Below are 16,083 nucleotides of genomic sequence, written 5' to 3'. Positions count from 1 at the left end.
TTTTTATAAGAGTCAACCTGTCAGAATTTTTAGTTGACAGGTGGATGCGCTTATCAGTTATTATGCCCCACAGCAGCACTAAATACCCGCTATGACAAAACGCTGGCTGCAGGGCAGGCCAGCACCTCCAAGGTGTAGAGCACCAGTTTGTGCCACGTGTCCAGCTTGGACACCCAGTAGTTGTAAGGCACAGAGGGACCTTTGAGGACGCTGACACAATCTGCTACGTACTCCTTTACCGTCTTCCAAAATTTTTCCCTCCTTGTGACACTAGGGTGAGGGTGCTGGCGGGGTGTCAAGAAACTGTCCCAGGCTTTGGAGAGTGTTGCCCTGCCTTTGTTGGAACTGCTGTGTGTTCCTCTCGTCTTCCCTCCTTGGTTGCCCAAGGAACTACGTACTCTGCGCCAGCATTGTCAGCTGGAAATTTTTGGAGCAATTTTTCCACAAGGACCTTCTGGTATTGCACCATTTTGCTCATCCTCTCCACCACAGTAATGAGAGATGAGTAGTTCTCTTTGTAGCGGGGGTCGAGAAGGGTGAACAACCAGTAATCAGTGTTGTCCAAAATGCGTAAAACGCGTGGGTCACAGGAAAGGCAGCCTAACATAAAGTCAGCCATGTGTGCCAGAGTCCCAACAGGCAAGACTTCGCTGTCGTCATCAGGAGGATGACTCTTAATCTCCTCATCCTTTTCCTCCTCTTCTGCCCATTAACGCTGGGACACAGAAGTGAATGTGGTCGCTGATGGTGCTTGCAAAGGTTCAGGTGCAGGACGGGAGGCATCCGGGCCTGCGCCTTTGACAGGGGATTAGCCAGCACGTAACACAGGGGAAGAGGAGGCAGTGGTGTGACCCACAGACACAGATTGTGGACCCAGGCGTTTGGCCCAACTATTACAGTGCTTTGATGCCATGTGGCAGATCATGCTGGTGGTAGTGAGGTTGCTAGTGTTCATGCCCCTGCTCATTTTTGTATGGTACAGCTTGCAAATTACAATTCTTTTGTCGTCCGCACTTACCTCAAAAAAGCGACTGACTGCGGAACACCTATCCCTTGGCAAGGAAGATTTCGTCAAGGGTGTGCTCCGGGGAACAGTTGCAGGCCCTTTTGGTGTGGCCTGCCTTCTCCCTTTTACCAGCCCACTGCCTCTTCCAGCCTGTTGCGGTGTTGCGGATCCCTCCCCCTCTGTACTGCTGTCCTCGCTCGGCTTGCCACCTTCCCAGGTTGGGTCAGTGAATTCATCGTCCACCACCTCCTCTTCCACTGCCTCACTCTGGTCATCCTCCTGACTTGTTGACCTAACAACCTCAGTTATTGACAACTGTGTCTCATCGTCATCATCAACCTCTTGAGACACTAATTGCCGTTAACCTATTGGCAACTGTGTCTCATCATCATCATCCACCTCGTGAAACACTAATTTCTGTTCCCCACCGTCATCTTTTTGTGATTGTGGATGCTCAAGAGTTTGGGAATCAGGGCACAAGATCTCATGTCCCTCTTCAAGCGGGCTGGTCGAGAGGCCCAAATGAAGGAATAGTGCTGAAAGGAGCTCCTTGGAATATCCAAGTGTGGGATTACTTCTTTGGCATGACTCTCCATGGTAGGAGCAAGGAGGTTTAGGGTGAGGATTGTGTTGACCAGACTCTTGGCTACTGAGACTGGACTTGGTGGAAGACAGGGTGGTGCTTAACCGACTGGAAGCATTATCTGCTGCAATCCAACCGACCACCTGATTGCACTGGTCTGACTTCGAGAGCGTTGTCCTGCGCCGCCCTGCAAACTGGGACATGAAGCTAGGTATCATGGATGATTGTTTTTCTTGTGCTCTGGCAGCAGGCACAATTTCAACGCTCCCAGGGCCACGGCCTCTGCATGCACCATCAGCATCACGGCCACTTCCCTGCCCCTTACTGCTCACCTTCTTCATATTAAATGTTATATATGATTGAAAGTATGTCATACGTACAGTAGCGTAGGATTTGTAAGTGTATGCGCAAAAAAAATAAAAAAAAGGTATTTGGGATGTGGAAACGTCACACAAGAGCTATACCGCAGATAATGTTGCTGATGTCAGCAGCGGCTAATATAAAATTACAGGGAATGTCACAGGTATTTCGGATGTGGAAACGTTACACAGGAGAAATACCGCAGATAATGTTGCTGATGTCAGCAGCGGTTAATTTTTTTTTACAGGAAATATTTTTTTGGATGTGCACAAAAAAAAAATTACAGCTAATGTCACTGTCCACAGCGGACACCATCTACGGAAAAAGTACACTGGATGTCAGAGATATTTTTGGGATGCGCACACGTTACACAGGAGATGTAGCGCAGATAATGTCACTGTCTGCAGCGGCCTAACTTGCACGCTGTATAGCGCAGGATGCGCTAAAGATAGATATTGCTGCCACACACAATAGTCCTTAAAAGGACTTTTGGGTCTGTAAAGTATTAGCAATTTAGCGCAGGTTGCGCTAAAAATATATATTGCTGCTGCCACACACAACAATAGTCCTTAATAGACTTTTGGGTCTCTAACAAGTTTTTCAACTTAAAAAAATATATATTTCACACTCTACACTATCTTTCCTTTCTTCAGCACAGCTCTCCCTGACTAACACTGAGCCGAACACATGTCATCGGGTGCTATATAGCACCCGATGATGCGTTACGGCTAGCCAATCAATGTAATGCCAGTAACCAACATTGCTACGGCATTACAGTGAAGGACAGTACTTACGGCACATGCACGTTTATTGGCTGCGTAGCAGCGAACAAACGTGCGGGGAGTAGACTCGAGCATTGCGCTCGAGCACATGCGGTATTCGGCCGAATACCGCCATGTGCCAAGCATGCTCGATCAACACTAATATCTATCTATCTATCGATTTAATTATCTATATAATTATTTATCTATCTGTCTGTCTCGGTCTGTCTGTCTATTATCTGTCTATTCTATCTATCGTCAGATCTCTATTATCTGTTATTTTATTTATCTATCTCATCTATCTAGCCAACTGTATCTATCAAACTATCTTAATGTCTATCTCTCTCACATCTATCTATCTACCTGTCTGTCTGTCTGTCTATCTATTCATCTATCTACTTATCTATGTGTTTGACATTTAGTAGACATTTCTATAATCATAGACATGTATCATTCAGCTGGAGTGACTGTGATAAATTTGGCCCATCTTTAGCCTAAGTTTACGCTGTCTGCTTTTTAGACAAGATTAGTAAATCTGCCCCAATTATTATTATGACAATGGGTCATTACTGATGGCATCATTTGACCAATCATTAGGTTTCTGGGCTCTGGCCATCTGATAAAATGGTTTCCTCGCTAACTAGATTTTAGGAAAAATCTGATTAATGCTGGCTGAGATGGGGATGATCTGATTTTACTGCTGCCAAAGCTGCTTCTCCCTTCTCTAATGTCAGGATGGTGCTGATTCAGACCTAGAGCCACACAGCTGAGCCGGACTGGTTTCTATGGATATTCAGCCCGGCAACTACTACATGTCTGATTATCATGTAGAGCACCCCTGCCAACCGTCCCTTACCAGGGATGTTCATTAGATCAAGGCTGAATTGGCATTAAACTGTGGACAGAAAGGAGGCAAAGTGGGGAAGTTCTGTTTTCTGTCTCTTAGGGCTCATGAACACAAACATATTTTTTTCCGTTTCCGTTCCGTTTTTTTACAGGTCTGTATGCGGAACCTTTCATTTTAATGCTTCAGTTAAAAAAACCTGAAATGACTCTATGGGCATTCCGTTTCCATATTTCCGCATGTTCGTTCCACAAAAAAAAAAGACATTTCCTATCATATTCTTGTGGGTTTTGCGGACAAGGACAAGCTTTGTTACAATGGATCCGCAAAAAAAATAAGGGCTGTAACACGTACGTCATTCGCAAGTCATACATTTTTTTTGCGGATCTGTGTTTTGCGGACAGCAAAATACATACGGTAGTGTGCATTAGCCCTTATCGTAATAGTAATCAGATTTGCAAACATTATTTAAAGCGGTTGTCTCATCTCCAACATTGATGGCATAGGATATATCATCAACGTCAGATAGGTGCGAGTTCCACATCAGGGAACCAGAATGGGCCCCCGAGAGCTACATTCACCCCTAGGGGATTTCCTACAACAAAATCACCATCTCCTTCACTTTGGGGGCTCCGTTCTGGAGATATCTGACTATGATGGCATATTCTGGGCCAACCTCTATAAGGACAAATAATGGCCAATCACAAGGCCCAATGTGTCGCAGTAATGTTCCAAAGCAGGCATGCCCAACCTGTGGCCCTCCAGCTGTTGCAAAACTACAACTCCCAGCATCCCCGTACAGCCTACAGCTATCAGTCTACAGAAGGGCACGATGGGAGTCATAGTTCCACAACAGCTGGAGGGCCGCAGGTTGAGCATCCATGTTCTAAAGTATACTGAAACAAAATGTCTGCTATAATATATCCCGCTCATGTGATTCCAATAGCGCGAGGTTGTAATTAAGAAGAATTTGCAAGGAAACCACCATATAAATGTTTTATTAATTCTGCGTTAAATGCCAAACATATAAAAAATAACAGTTTCAATAAAAACACCACCTGCTGTGTTGGGGTGGTCTTCTCCATTTTATGCTCCACTTCCAGGATGTTCTGATGCTGCAGGTCTCCTGAGATCCTACAACATTAAACTATTAAGCGCAGTTACAGTCACCAACTTGGATAGGAAATGTATTAAAGCCACAATTTGGTTTCTTACAGCATTTATAGCATTTTTTTTTTTTACATTCTGAGCAATGAAGAAGCCAGGAAACATTATACATGTAGAGCAGCTGTGCAGTGCATTATACCTTCAGTGGTAAACAAAAATGTCCATAGTATGGAAACCGGCATAAGAATTAAAGGGCCCCTCCACCCATCAGCATCCATGTATTATGTACAGTTACTGGCCAGGGCTAAGTTAAAGGGGTGTTCCAGTTTTGCAATTTTCATCAATTGACAGTAAACAAACAACACAAGGTATCACTTACTAATAGTTATAGTTTATCTGTAACGCCCCATTTTCCTACATTCCACTGCGGTCACGTGACATTTTAATCTGTGTTTGTTCTCTATCCTGATGTCAACACATCTACATCAGAAGCGTTGCAAGGCGGTGGTCATTCTCCTGGAAACCGTCCTGTAGCTGTGATGTCAGCAATGATGCTGTGTCTTAGGGGGGTTTTCCAGCAGGGCTTCAAGCAGGCTTGGAACCTTGACGTTCGAGCTGGAGGGGGAAGTAGAGGCAGAGACCTGATGCTACACTCCCTGTGAGTCTTGTGCTGGGATGTAATTACAGTCAGTGTCGGACTGGGGTACCTAGGGTCCACCATTAAAATTTATTTTGGGGGCCCACCGTACAGATACATTCAAATATAATAAATAATCTAACAAGTTTTTTATATGAACATAGGCTGGTTGAGGTGCTGTACATAGAATATATGTATGTAGTGCAGTAAGTCTACTGTGTTATGTGCCACTTGTGCAGGGGGTGGGAGACTAGGGGCCCACCTTGCTCAGGGGCCCACCGGGGGATTCCCCTGTACCCCTGTGGGCCAGTCCGAGCCTGATTACAGTGGACAGGTCACAGATCGCAATTACTCTGGAATTGTACAGTGCCTTTTATTAGGAAGACACACCAGCAACATGCAGATACTTAAAGTGTAACTGTCATATTTTTTTTAATTTGCTAGTTTATTAGATCTAGGCATGTATACCTGAGTTAGTCTGTCAATGATTGCTAAAAGGTCTGTCATTACCTATAATAACAGCTTTCATTAATGTCCTCTGTCCCTTTCCACTTTTTCCTTTAAAAGACCGTTGCTATGGCTTGTCTGTCTTCCCTTTGATATAAACAGAAGACGGAGGGGCGGTCCTTCACACTGCATGCCTGCATTAGGCTTCAGAGTAAAGAGGTGTTTCTCTCAGTAATCCAATCTGATTGGCTGGCAGGGAGCTGCTGTCTACAGCAAGTGTGTATAGGAAGTGAGGGAAAGCAGTTTTGGCCTCAATGAATTGGCAGAGGAGCCAGTTATCCTTTAACAAATAAGGCATGCTGGGAGATTTCAACTCTGTAGAAAACATGGTGCAACTGGCTCATGACAAATTCAAATGGGTTTTAGCAGGGGTGCACCTGGCCTTTCTGCTGCCTGATGGTTGATGGTCAAGCGGCAGTTGAGCAAACAATCATCTGGTGCAGGCGCGGACACAGACAGCAGAAGGCCCCTGTGCAAGGAATGTACCTGCCCCCCCCCCCCAAAACCACACATACAGATAGAAACATATACATGCAAATAAAAAATATCTTGTTAATATGGGTCAATATGTTTACAATATGAATATATTTTTTTCATACTAGGCCACACCTCTAACACACCTAGTCCCCTTAATGCCCTCACATAGTAATTATTCCCCGTTTTACCTGCACATAATAGTAATTAGGGATGAGTGAATCGACTTCTGATGTTTTATCCAAAGTCGATTCACATAAACTTTCGTTTGAATACTGTACGCAGCGAGCGTTCCATACAGTATTAGAAAGTATTGGCTCCGATGAGCCGAAGATATTACTTCGCAAAGTCTCACAATATTTTGGGTAATAACTTTGTAAATTAATTTCTACTGTAAAAAACCTTTTACCGAACTCGGGTTCAGTTCCAAGGTACAGTAGCTATGCCAGATATGTTACCCTTCACAGTAGCTATGCCCAGATATGTGCCCCTTCACAGTAGTTATGCCCAGATATTTGCCTCCTCACAGTAGTTAAGCCCAGATATGTGCCCCCTTTACAGTAGTTATATCTAGATATGAGCCCCCTTCACAGTAGTTATGTCCAGATATGTGCCCCTCACAGTAGTTTCTGTATGTCCAGATATGTGCCCCCTCACAGGTCCAGATATTGTCCCCCCTTCATAGTAGCAGTGTGATGTCTGACACTACATCATGCTGCTGTGGAGCCAGGGACATATTTAGACTCTATGCTGTCCTAGGCACTTTAGTGCCGGCTTTCTTCCCCCACTGAAATCCATATTTTTTAGATAGCTGTCAGTAAAATGTTCCCTAGGCCTTCAGCTATCCCTCAGGACTCCCTCATACTCTTGCACAATTAAATGGCTGACCTGAAATGCGCGCTTGGCAGCTAAAGGCATCTGTGTTGGTCCCAGGTTCTTATGTGTCCGCATTGCTGAAAAAAAAAAGATGTTTTATTATATGCAAACAGGGGCGTTACCATTAAACCTAGAGGCTCCGCTCTCTCTGTAACTGTCGCGCCCTAAGTACTTTGACATGGCCAGTTGTGATTACATTTTCACTGCCAGGGAGTGGCAGATGGGAAGAAAACGGAGCTTCTAGGTGTAATGGCAACGCCCCCGTTGCTCCTAGAGGCTCATTTGCATACATTCAAACATTCTTTTTCTCAGCAATGCGGACACATATGAACATGGGACCAACACAGATGTCTTCAGCTGCCAAGTGCACATGTAACAGGTCAGCCAGTGTCATAGGTACAAAACTGCTGACAGATGCCCTTTAAAGCGGTTGTCCGGGTTCAGATCTGACCCCGGACACATCCCCTTCTCCCCCCACTCAGCCCCTCTGACATTTCATGCTCCGATGCTCTCCCCTGGCAAGGGCTGTTTTGTTTGCATTTTTACACTGCTAGGAGGAGACTTCAGCCTAGCAGTGTTCCACGTCATCGGCACTGATGCATGGCTTTACAGGCTAGGGCAGTCCTCTCCCACCAGTCTTCTATATGATACAGCCCCATGTAAATAACCTCTCTTCCTTACAGTCTTCTATAACATACAGACCCATGTAAATAACCTAAATCCCCTCCTTCAGCCCCTTTAATATACAGTCCCATGTAAATAACATCACCCCTCAGCATCCAATATTCTATAATATCCAGTCCCATGTAAATAAGCCTACTTAAAACATAACTTTTAATTAAAATGTTTAAGATAAATCTTGAACATTTTAATTAAAAGTTATGTTTTAAGTAGATTTACTTTGCAGTGATGGAAATATGGAACACACCTACTACATTATATTTAATTACAGTGAATGTTTCCCCATGTAAATAACTTAAATCCTCTCCTCCAGCCCCTCCAACACATAGTCCTATGTAAATAACATCACATCTTACCCTCCAGTCCTCTATAATATCCAGTCCCACCCCCCTGCAAAATGCCCCCCCCCCCCCTCCCCTCCGAACTCTACCCCAAGGTGATCCTGTTGGCAGAGGAAGCGAGTGAAGAAAATAATAAAATAAATTAAAAAAACACCTTTACTGGCACTGGGATGGGCCCCCTCCCTCTTTGGGCCCCTGGGAAGCTGAACTAGCTGCACAGGCAGTATGTCCGCCCCTGATCTGGTTAACGATTGTTTTGCAGATACTGCCATACATATACATACATATTTTAGTCCATACAAATTATTTTGTCACAAAGCTCATTTTTTGTAAGCGGGTGCAATGACCGGGAACGTCGATTGCGCTGCCCCCATCATTGAACCCCTCAGATGCCGCCTTCATCACTGATCGCGGCATCTCAGATCAATATTAAAGCATTTTAGAGGTTGCTCATAAAAAAATTAAAAATCATACTTAGCTCATTTATTTGAGCTCGAAGAGGCCACTGCGGCCATCTTGCTTGAAGATCCAGAGCGAAATCTTGCACGGCACGTAATGATGAGATCACATGGGCTAGTGTGGTGATGTCATACATCACCGCTCACGAGATTTTGAAAAGAATCTTCAAGCAAGATGGCTGTGGCAGCCTCTTTGCGCTCAAATGGATGAGGCAAGCATGATTTTTTTCTTTTTTCAGCCATTTCAGGGAAAATCTATTCATTACCACATGGAAATTCGACTTTGCAGGAATCAAATTTTCCTTAAAATTCGGATCGAAGTCCACTTCGTGAATTTTGATTTGCTCAACACTAATCATTTTGTTTAAAAATGGGGTCGGAGTGGGTTACAGTAAAAAAACATAATTGCTCACTTCACCAATCCCCTGCCGCTGAGTTTGGCCACTGCTCTGGTCTGCACTCCTCTCTACTTCCTGGTCTGAGCTCAAGATGCTGGAAATGGCTTGAACCGCTGCTCAGCCAATCAATGGCCACAGAGCTGACCGCTTCAGCCAGTAATTGGCTAAACAGGAAGTAAAACCCATTTCCAGTGCGTCGAACCTGAGACCAGGAAGTGGAGAGATGCAGGGACTGGAGCAGCCGCTGAACAGCAATGGCATCAGTCAGGTGAGTAATGGAGGATTTGTTACTTTGACTCACTCCGACCCCATTTTTGATCAAAATAATGACCCTAGAATACTACTTTAAGTTTCATGATTACTGACTGATATCATGCATCTGCATACACATACAAGAAGGTAATAGTCTTTCTAGCCCCCTGTATTTTAACCTGATTCACAAAAACACAGAGATATGACTTAGCCTGAAGTTAATCAACTCTTCCTATCTGCTTTCACCTGATTGCATCTCCATATTATTGCATCTGATCGATGACGTCAGCGGATAAGTGCGACAAACTCTACAGTATTGTTATTTCCCAAGACACTAAGTCACTGGAGGATATTCTGTAGAGATGGATTATGAAATAGATTAAAGAGACCTCATTCTACCCTGGAGAGGTCTATTCATATTGTGACCTTAAATGTATCATGGCTTCCTACATTGGATATTGCACTAAAAATACTCCCCGACAGCTGGACTGAACTTGTCCCTGACAAAGGAAACAGCGCAGGGGCTTAAAGCAAAGAGGCCATATTAAACAAGAATAGCATCTTCCCCTTTCTTGCCAAAGATAGTAAAATTAACATGCAGCTGGCTCCTCTGATAAATGGATTCGGTTAGGTCACTGAGGGGATGCATGTGACACTAAGTGATTTACAGTCCCTTTACCTTAATGAAATTGTTTCAGCGAGATGACGCTGAGAGCTTCTAATGGATGGCTTTACTTGAAGTAATGAAATTGCATTCCTTTGGCATTTAATATAAGGTGCAGTTATTATTTACTAGAGCTTTTTCAGAGCTACTGTTGCTATCCCGAGCAGCCGCAGCACAGAAGGGCATCAGCTCTGTGCATGGTGAAGAGCTGCTAAGCTAGGGAGGCCTAGCTCTGTACATCATATGCCGTTGCTTGAGTCTTAAGTCGATCCCTCTTCCTCTGTTCACAGACAACTGGATTTTAACCAGATCAGCTGCATCGAAGATGGATCCTTCAGAGCCCTGCGCGACCTGGAAGTGCTGTGAGTACATCTTATATCTTGGGATCAGTAGAAGAAGCAGCGTCTGTGTATGAGCTTGTCTGTATGTGCTGTACTACCGTGTCTGGGAAGTCAATCCCTGCTCGCTATCATCGCATTGTTACCTTGTATCTATTTCTATATAATGTTTTGCTTTGGTATTGTAAATATTTTGTTTAATAGGCAAATATGTTTCATGGCATAACATTCAAATGTCTACACAAAAAAAATGAGTGAAAAAGGAACAAAAATAAATAGAGAGAAGGAAAGAAACGCAAAAAAAAAACCAACAAAAAATAACATAAAACATGTCTCTTGATTGATTCCATATTTATAATTGTACCACTTCTCCTAAAGATAAATCATTTAACAGGTTACTCTGTCTCCTCTGACGCTTATATGGCACCAACATAGTTTGTAATGCTTTAAATACTGTATATTGTCATCCGTCACTCTCCCCAGTGGAGCTCACAATCTGAGTTCCCAATCATTACGTCTTTGCAGTGTGGGAGGAAACCCACGTGAATACAGGGAGGACATAAAAACTGCATACAGATGTTGTCATAGGTTGGATGGAAACCTAGGACCACTGTGCTGCAAGGCACCTGCTAGCCACTGAGCCATCCTGTCCAATTACTCTAGTATTAAATCTAACTCCATCCAACTTACTGACTTTTTTAATTTAGAGAAGCATTGCTTATAATTTCTTATATATATTGGTAAAGTATAAATAAAGATGGTACTATATATTAGCAATAATATACTTGGGTGGGTCATGTATTAAAGGGGTCTTTTTATATATTTTTTTAAATAGATTTATTTTCTTCAAGAATAATTACAAAAAAACAATTAAACAGTGCTGAGAAAGCGGAAATGAACCAAAAACACAGAAAAGTAAACACAACTTATAGACACATGCCAGAGATCAGGGCTGGCCAACCTGCGGCTCTCCAGCTGTTGCAAAACTACAACTCCCAGCATGCCCAGACAGCCTACAACTATCAGCCTACAGCATGGCATGGTGGGAATTGTAGTTTTACAACAGCTGGAGAGCCGCAGGTTGGCCAGCCCTGCCATAGATGATACTATAATTTCCACATTAACATAGACAATAGCATTAAGTCCAACACTGTAGACACAAGCATAGTATTAAAGGGGTCTTTTGTACAATACGAGTGTGACCTCAGACTTATAGGAAAGATCTGTCCAGTCTATGTATATATACTATCATATTGCGCCAGCCTAGCCACGCCTGAAAGAGCTGGGGGAGGGAATGCCGCAATGGCGTACATTGCAGATGCCTCATATGCGCCATCTTTTATAATGCAGATTGATGCGCTACACACATAGCATTGATCGCGTACATTTTCCTTTATGTCTATTGTTTCTGTCTATCTCTCTCAGTTTTTGGTACAGTATATCTGTCTGTACAATCTTTTATAGGATTTTAGATCACTATATTCACTATTTTAGTAAAAAATTATATGGATATTTTTTTACTTTTATAAAAAGCGGCAGTGTCGGGACATGTCATAATTCATTCATTTAGAAGGCAACATAGACCTACCCCATGCGGATCAGAGACAGCTATGAATTTTTTTATGCTGTACTAACAAAAACTATTAAAATACTTTTTAAGGTATTGCTCATTATAAATCACATACATGTACATGATATACGTCCAGCTGTACATACAGTGTCCTTAAATATTTGTCATATGTAGAGACATTCTTCTGAATATAGTATGTCCCATGATTGGGACAGATCTGATCCATGCATGTGTATATAAATATATATATATATATATATATATATATATATATATATATATATAATAAAGAAAATTGGACAGCACTCCAAAACTATAAAAATATGAAAAGTTTCTTTACCCATGTGGAACAGTGCAGTGCCACTGATAAACTTTTCATATTTTTATAGTTTTGGAGTGCTGTCCAATTTTCTTTATTATTTTTTGGGTAATTAGCCTATACCCTGGGACATAGCACCGCTCCATTTTACTTACAGTTGGTGCTCTCAATTTTTTCTATCTATATATATATATATATTTATTTGACAGGGATGCAATTTTTTTTAAATTAACCTGTAAAATTAATTAAAAGTAGCCCCATATAGTCTGAGAACGTAGTAAATACTATAACTTTTCATGACCAGACACTACATATATATATATTGATGACCAGTTCACAAGGAGAAAGTGAGGTCAAACTCACGTATTCTTCCCTATTTATCTGACCTGTATCATGTGATCACTCTAAGCATTGGCTTTATGATATCCCAAGTTCATTGGTTTAAGGTAGTGGTTAGGTTGAACCAAGGAAAGATAGTTGACCCAAATATCACATGCCGTGCACTGCCCATTGACTATATAGTAATTCGGCCTAAGGAGTGGAAATTTAACTCTACTGCATATAGATCGATCAGTTGGTCAGTCTGTCTATCTATCAATCTGTCTATCTATCATTTCAGAAGAAAGCAGCACAGCTCCAAATTGGCGGGTGCTATCAATCCAGGACTCAAGGACAATGCCCTGCTAATTATATTAAAAAGAAACTGAGGCAGCACTCCAAATGGTGAAAACATTAGAGTCTTTTTATTCACCCATGCAATGTTTCAGCCCTGCTCAATGGGGTCTTTCTCAATATGGCTTGAGAAAGGCCCCATTGAGCAGAGCTGCAAAATTGCATTGGTGAATAAAAGGAATCTCCAGTGTTTTTCGCCACCATGGAATTTGGAATGCTGCCTCTTTTAAAAAATAATATCTATCTATCTACAGATGATACCCGAAAAATTAGAATATCGTGCAAAGTTAATTTATTTCAGTAATGCAACGTAAAATGTGAAACTAATATATGAGATAGACTGATTACAGGCAAAGTGAGAGATTTCAAGCCTTTATTTGTTATAATTCAGATGATTATAGCTTACAGTTTAGGAAACCCCAAAGTCACAATTTTGAGGTCCCCTTTGCTCAGGGGATATGGATTAATCAGCTGACTAGAGTGTGACACTTTGAGCCTAGAATATTGAACTTTTTCACAAAATTCTAATTTTAAGCTGCATTAATGCAATTACTTTTAATTAGCATTACTGAAATAAATGGACTTTTGCACGATATTCAAATTTTTCGAGTTTCACCTGTATCTATTATCTATCTATCTGTCCCTATCTGTTTCTCTGTCTGTCTGTGCTGCGGTACACAACCATACACATTAGCGTACAACTGATATAGTGGATACTGGGTAAATAGATGGCAATCGAGAACAGTGCGTGTACCATTCACATGCCCACACCAAAGGTCGCTCGCACTTTTATGAATACAATCTTAAAACATATGTAGAATAAAGAAACTTCTGTTTTGAAAGTCCAAATTAAATCTGAAATTAGCTTTTTGCTGCAACGTAACAGTATCTGCAATAGTACGGCTTCAATAATTATTTCATAAACTACGCATACAGCCTTTTATGTTAAGAAAAATAAGTTCCAAGGTTTCGCTAAATTAAACCGGCACAAAGAGGTTTCCAAAGCTCACATAAAACCATCATGAGTTATGACTTATTTCAAGATTTATTTGCAAATTTCATAGTCCTGTATGTTTCATATTGTATCTCAGATTGCCGAAAACCTGGTTTGTTTTACATTGCACATGCAGTCTATCCATGTAAGTCTCTTGAGTAAAATCCCATTATGACCTTACTGAACATTTTTTCTTTTTTTAAATGAAGAAAATTACATTATTTAGACAACATTAATTTTGACAACAAAACACAATAATATTAAAAAACATAAAAACTCTCTCTGCAAGATATTGCCTCACAAGTGTCCAATCAGGTGTGGAAGAATAAGATGGTTTTTTCACCATGTTAGAGTTGCGTTGAACTTCCAAATTTCAGTTTATCTTCTCAGTTTTGAAGGTTCTGGCTAGGGTACTCATATAATGGAAAAGATGCCTACTGGGTGTGCCCAATATGACAACTTGATTTTCTTGCTATTCTTAAATGCACTTCTATAAAAAGGGTGAATGTAAAAGATAAAATAATGTTTTTTAGATTTAATCGTACTAAAAATCTTATTTATTGTGTCCACTAACTCATTGTTGCCTAACTGGGTAGTCATATGTTGTCTGTGAGTCCTCTACATTATATGGCTGACTGATATAACCAAACTAACTGCCACTAGGGTCAAAACCATATCAAGGATATTTTTTGTTAATTAGCCTTTATACCACCTGTCATACTAGAACATGGAAGAAAGAATTGGGACTAGTGAGGGAATTAAAAAAAAAATTGTTTCAGATCCGATTTGGACCCCATTCAATTCTACCTGCATCAAATCTCCCTGAAAAGCTGTGCTCAAGATTCTGGTCTTTCTGGTCTCTCTCTCTCTCTCTTTCTCTTTTTCTCTTTCGAAACACAAGACATTCGAATTCTATAGAATCTGAAGTTTTAAAAAAAAATGTGTCTATACACTCATCAATTCATTCATCTCTAGTTGGGACCTTTTGGTTGCCCATCTTGGTATGAGCTTCACGCTTATGGAATAGCCTTTGTATAAAAGCTCAGCAGTGAGCATTACAGCCAGTATTGGCTTGTCTCGGCCATATGGAGTTTATATGTTCTTCCCATGTCTGTGTGGTTTTTCTCTAGATTTTCTAATTTCCTCGCACACTCCAAAAACATACTGACAAATTATCTTAATTTCTAGGAAATTGTCCCTGGTGTGGGCCAAGTTAGATTGGGGACCCCATAACTGACAGGGACGGATGAGAGTGATGTCAATTTCTGTACAGCACTTTGTAATATTTTGGCATTGTATTAGAACAGGAAACATAAAATTGCTGTGAGTGAGAAAAATGAGGGCCAAAAACATTTGCAGGATTCTTAGCAAGAAATAGATGTTAAGTAGTTATAGTATAAATTATGTGGCCGGGGTACAGATCATATAAAATTACTAAATTACAGGATGACTATCAAGGACAAAAATCTGTCTACTTGTTAGACCAATGTTGACTTAAAGTATAAACTTGGAAATTTATTGGCATTTCCCACTATAATCTTATTCAAGTCATATTTTACTGCAGCACACTTGTGGTAAAATGGCTGCCATGAGTTTAAGTTAGACTAAAAAATTTTTTTAATAAATACAAAAACCCATATCATCTCACACAGTTATGTTATTTTGATTGTTAAGTTGTATTTTTTTAAGACCTGATTTAATGTTAAATTTTACATGAATTTTGTAGTACGGTGATGATAAATTTGGATAAAATCAAGAAACTATTTTAAATATTTGTCAGACTTTGACTTGAAAAATTACTGCAGCATATAGTGGGTGGATTTATGTCCCCGCACCCCCGCCCACTGCGACTCATAAAAATCTGCTGACGTTAGTGGGAGGGACATGTTTAAGGAGTGGAGGAATGGAATAGTCTACAAATTTTAAGGGCGAGTCCACCCTTGATAAGCGGAAGACACACTCACGGTCTCCCTGCACAATGCGCACTTCAGCCTGTGTGACAAGGTCCGCCACTGAAGCGCCTCTATACATTGCTTACCTCCAAAGAAGCGGAAATATGATTACTCAAATCAAAGGCAAGTGTTTGAGGATTACTAAGACATATAATTGTATATTGCTTAATTTTATTTTCTCTTGCTGTGTTACTGCTATAGAAGTATGCTAGTTTTTTAATTTTATAAATGAGGTTATTCAATTTTGACAGAAAATGTTAGGAAATTCTAGCGCAGTTAATTTCAATTT

The 16,083-nt window shown here is 41.1% G+C and overlaps 1 protein-coding gene across 2 annotated transcripts in view; it reads left to right on the top strand.

The window, feature by feature from the left end:
* SLIT2 (slit guidance ligand 2) overlaps positions 1 to 16,083 on the top strand; it is a 429,541-nt gene that overhangs the window by 334,842 nt on the left and 78,616 nt on the right. For both annotated transcript variants that reach the window (XM_040419036.1, XM_040419035.1), the window contains exon 6: positions 10,240 to 10,311. In XM_040419036.1, the coding sequence (XP_040274970.1) occupies positions 10,240 to 10,311 (72 nt within the window). The remainder of the gene's footprint in view (positions 1 to 10,239; positions 10,312 to 16,083) is intronic.

Source organism: Bufo bufo, chromosome 2 (genome assembly GCF_905171765.1).
Source record: "Bufo bufo chromosome 2, aBufBuf1.1, whole genome shotgun sequence".
NCBI lineage: Eukaryota > Metazoa > Chordata > Amphibia > Anura > Bufonidae > Bufo > Bufo bufo.
This window is presented reverse-complemented; position numbering and strand designations above follow the sequence as displayed.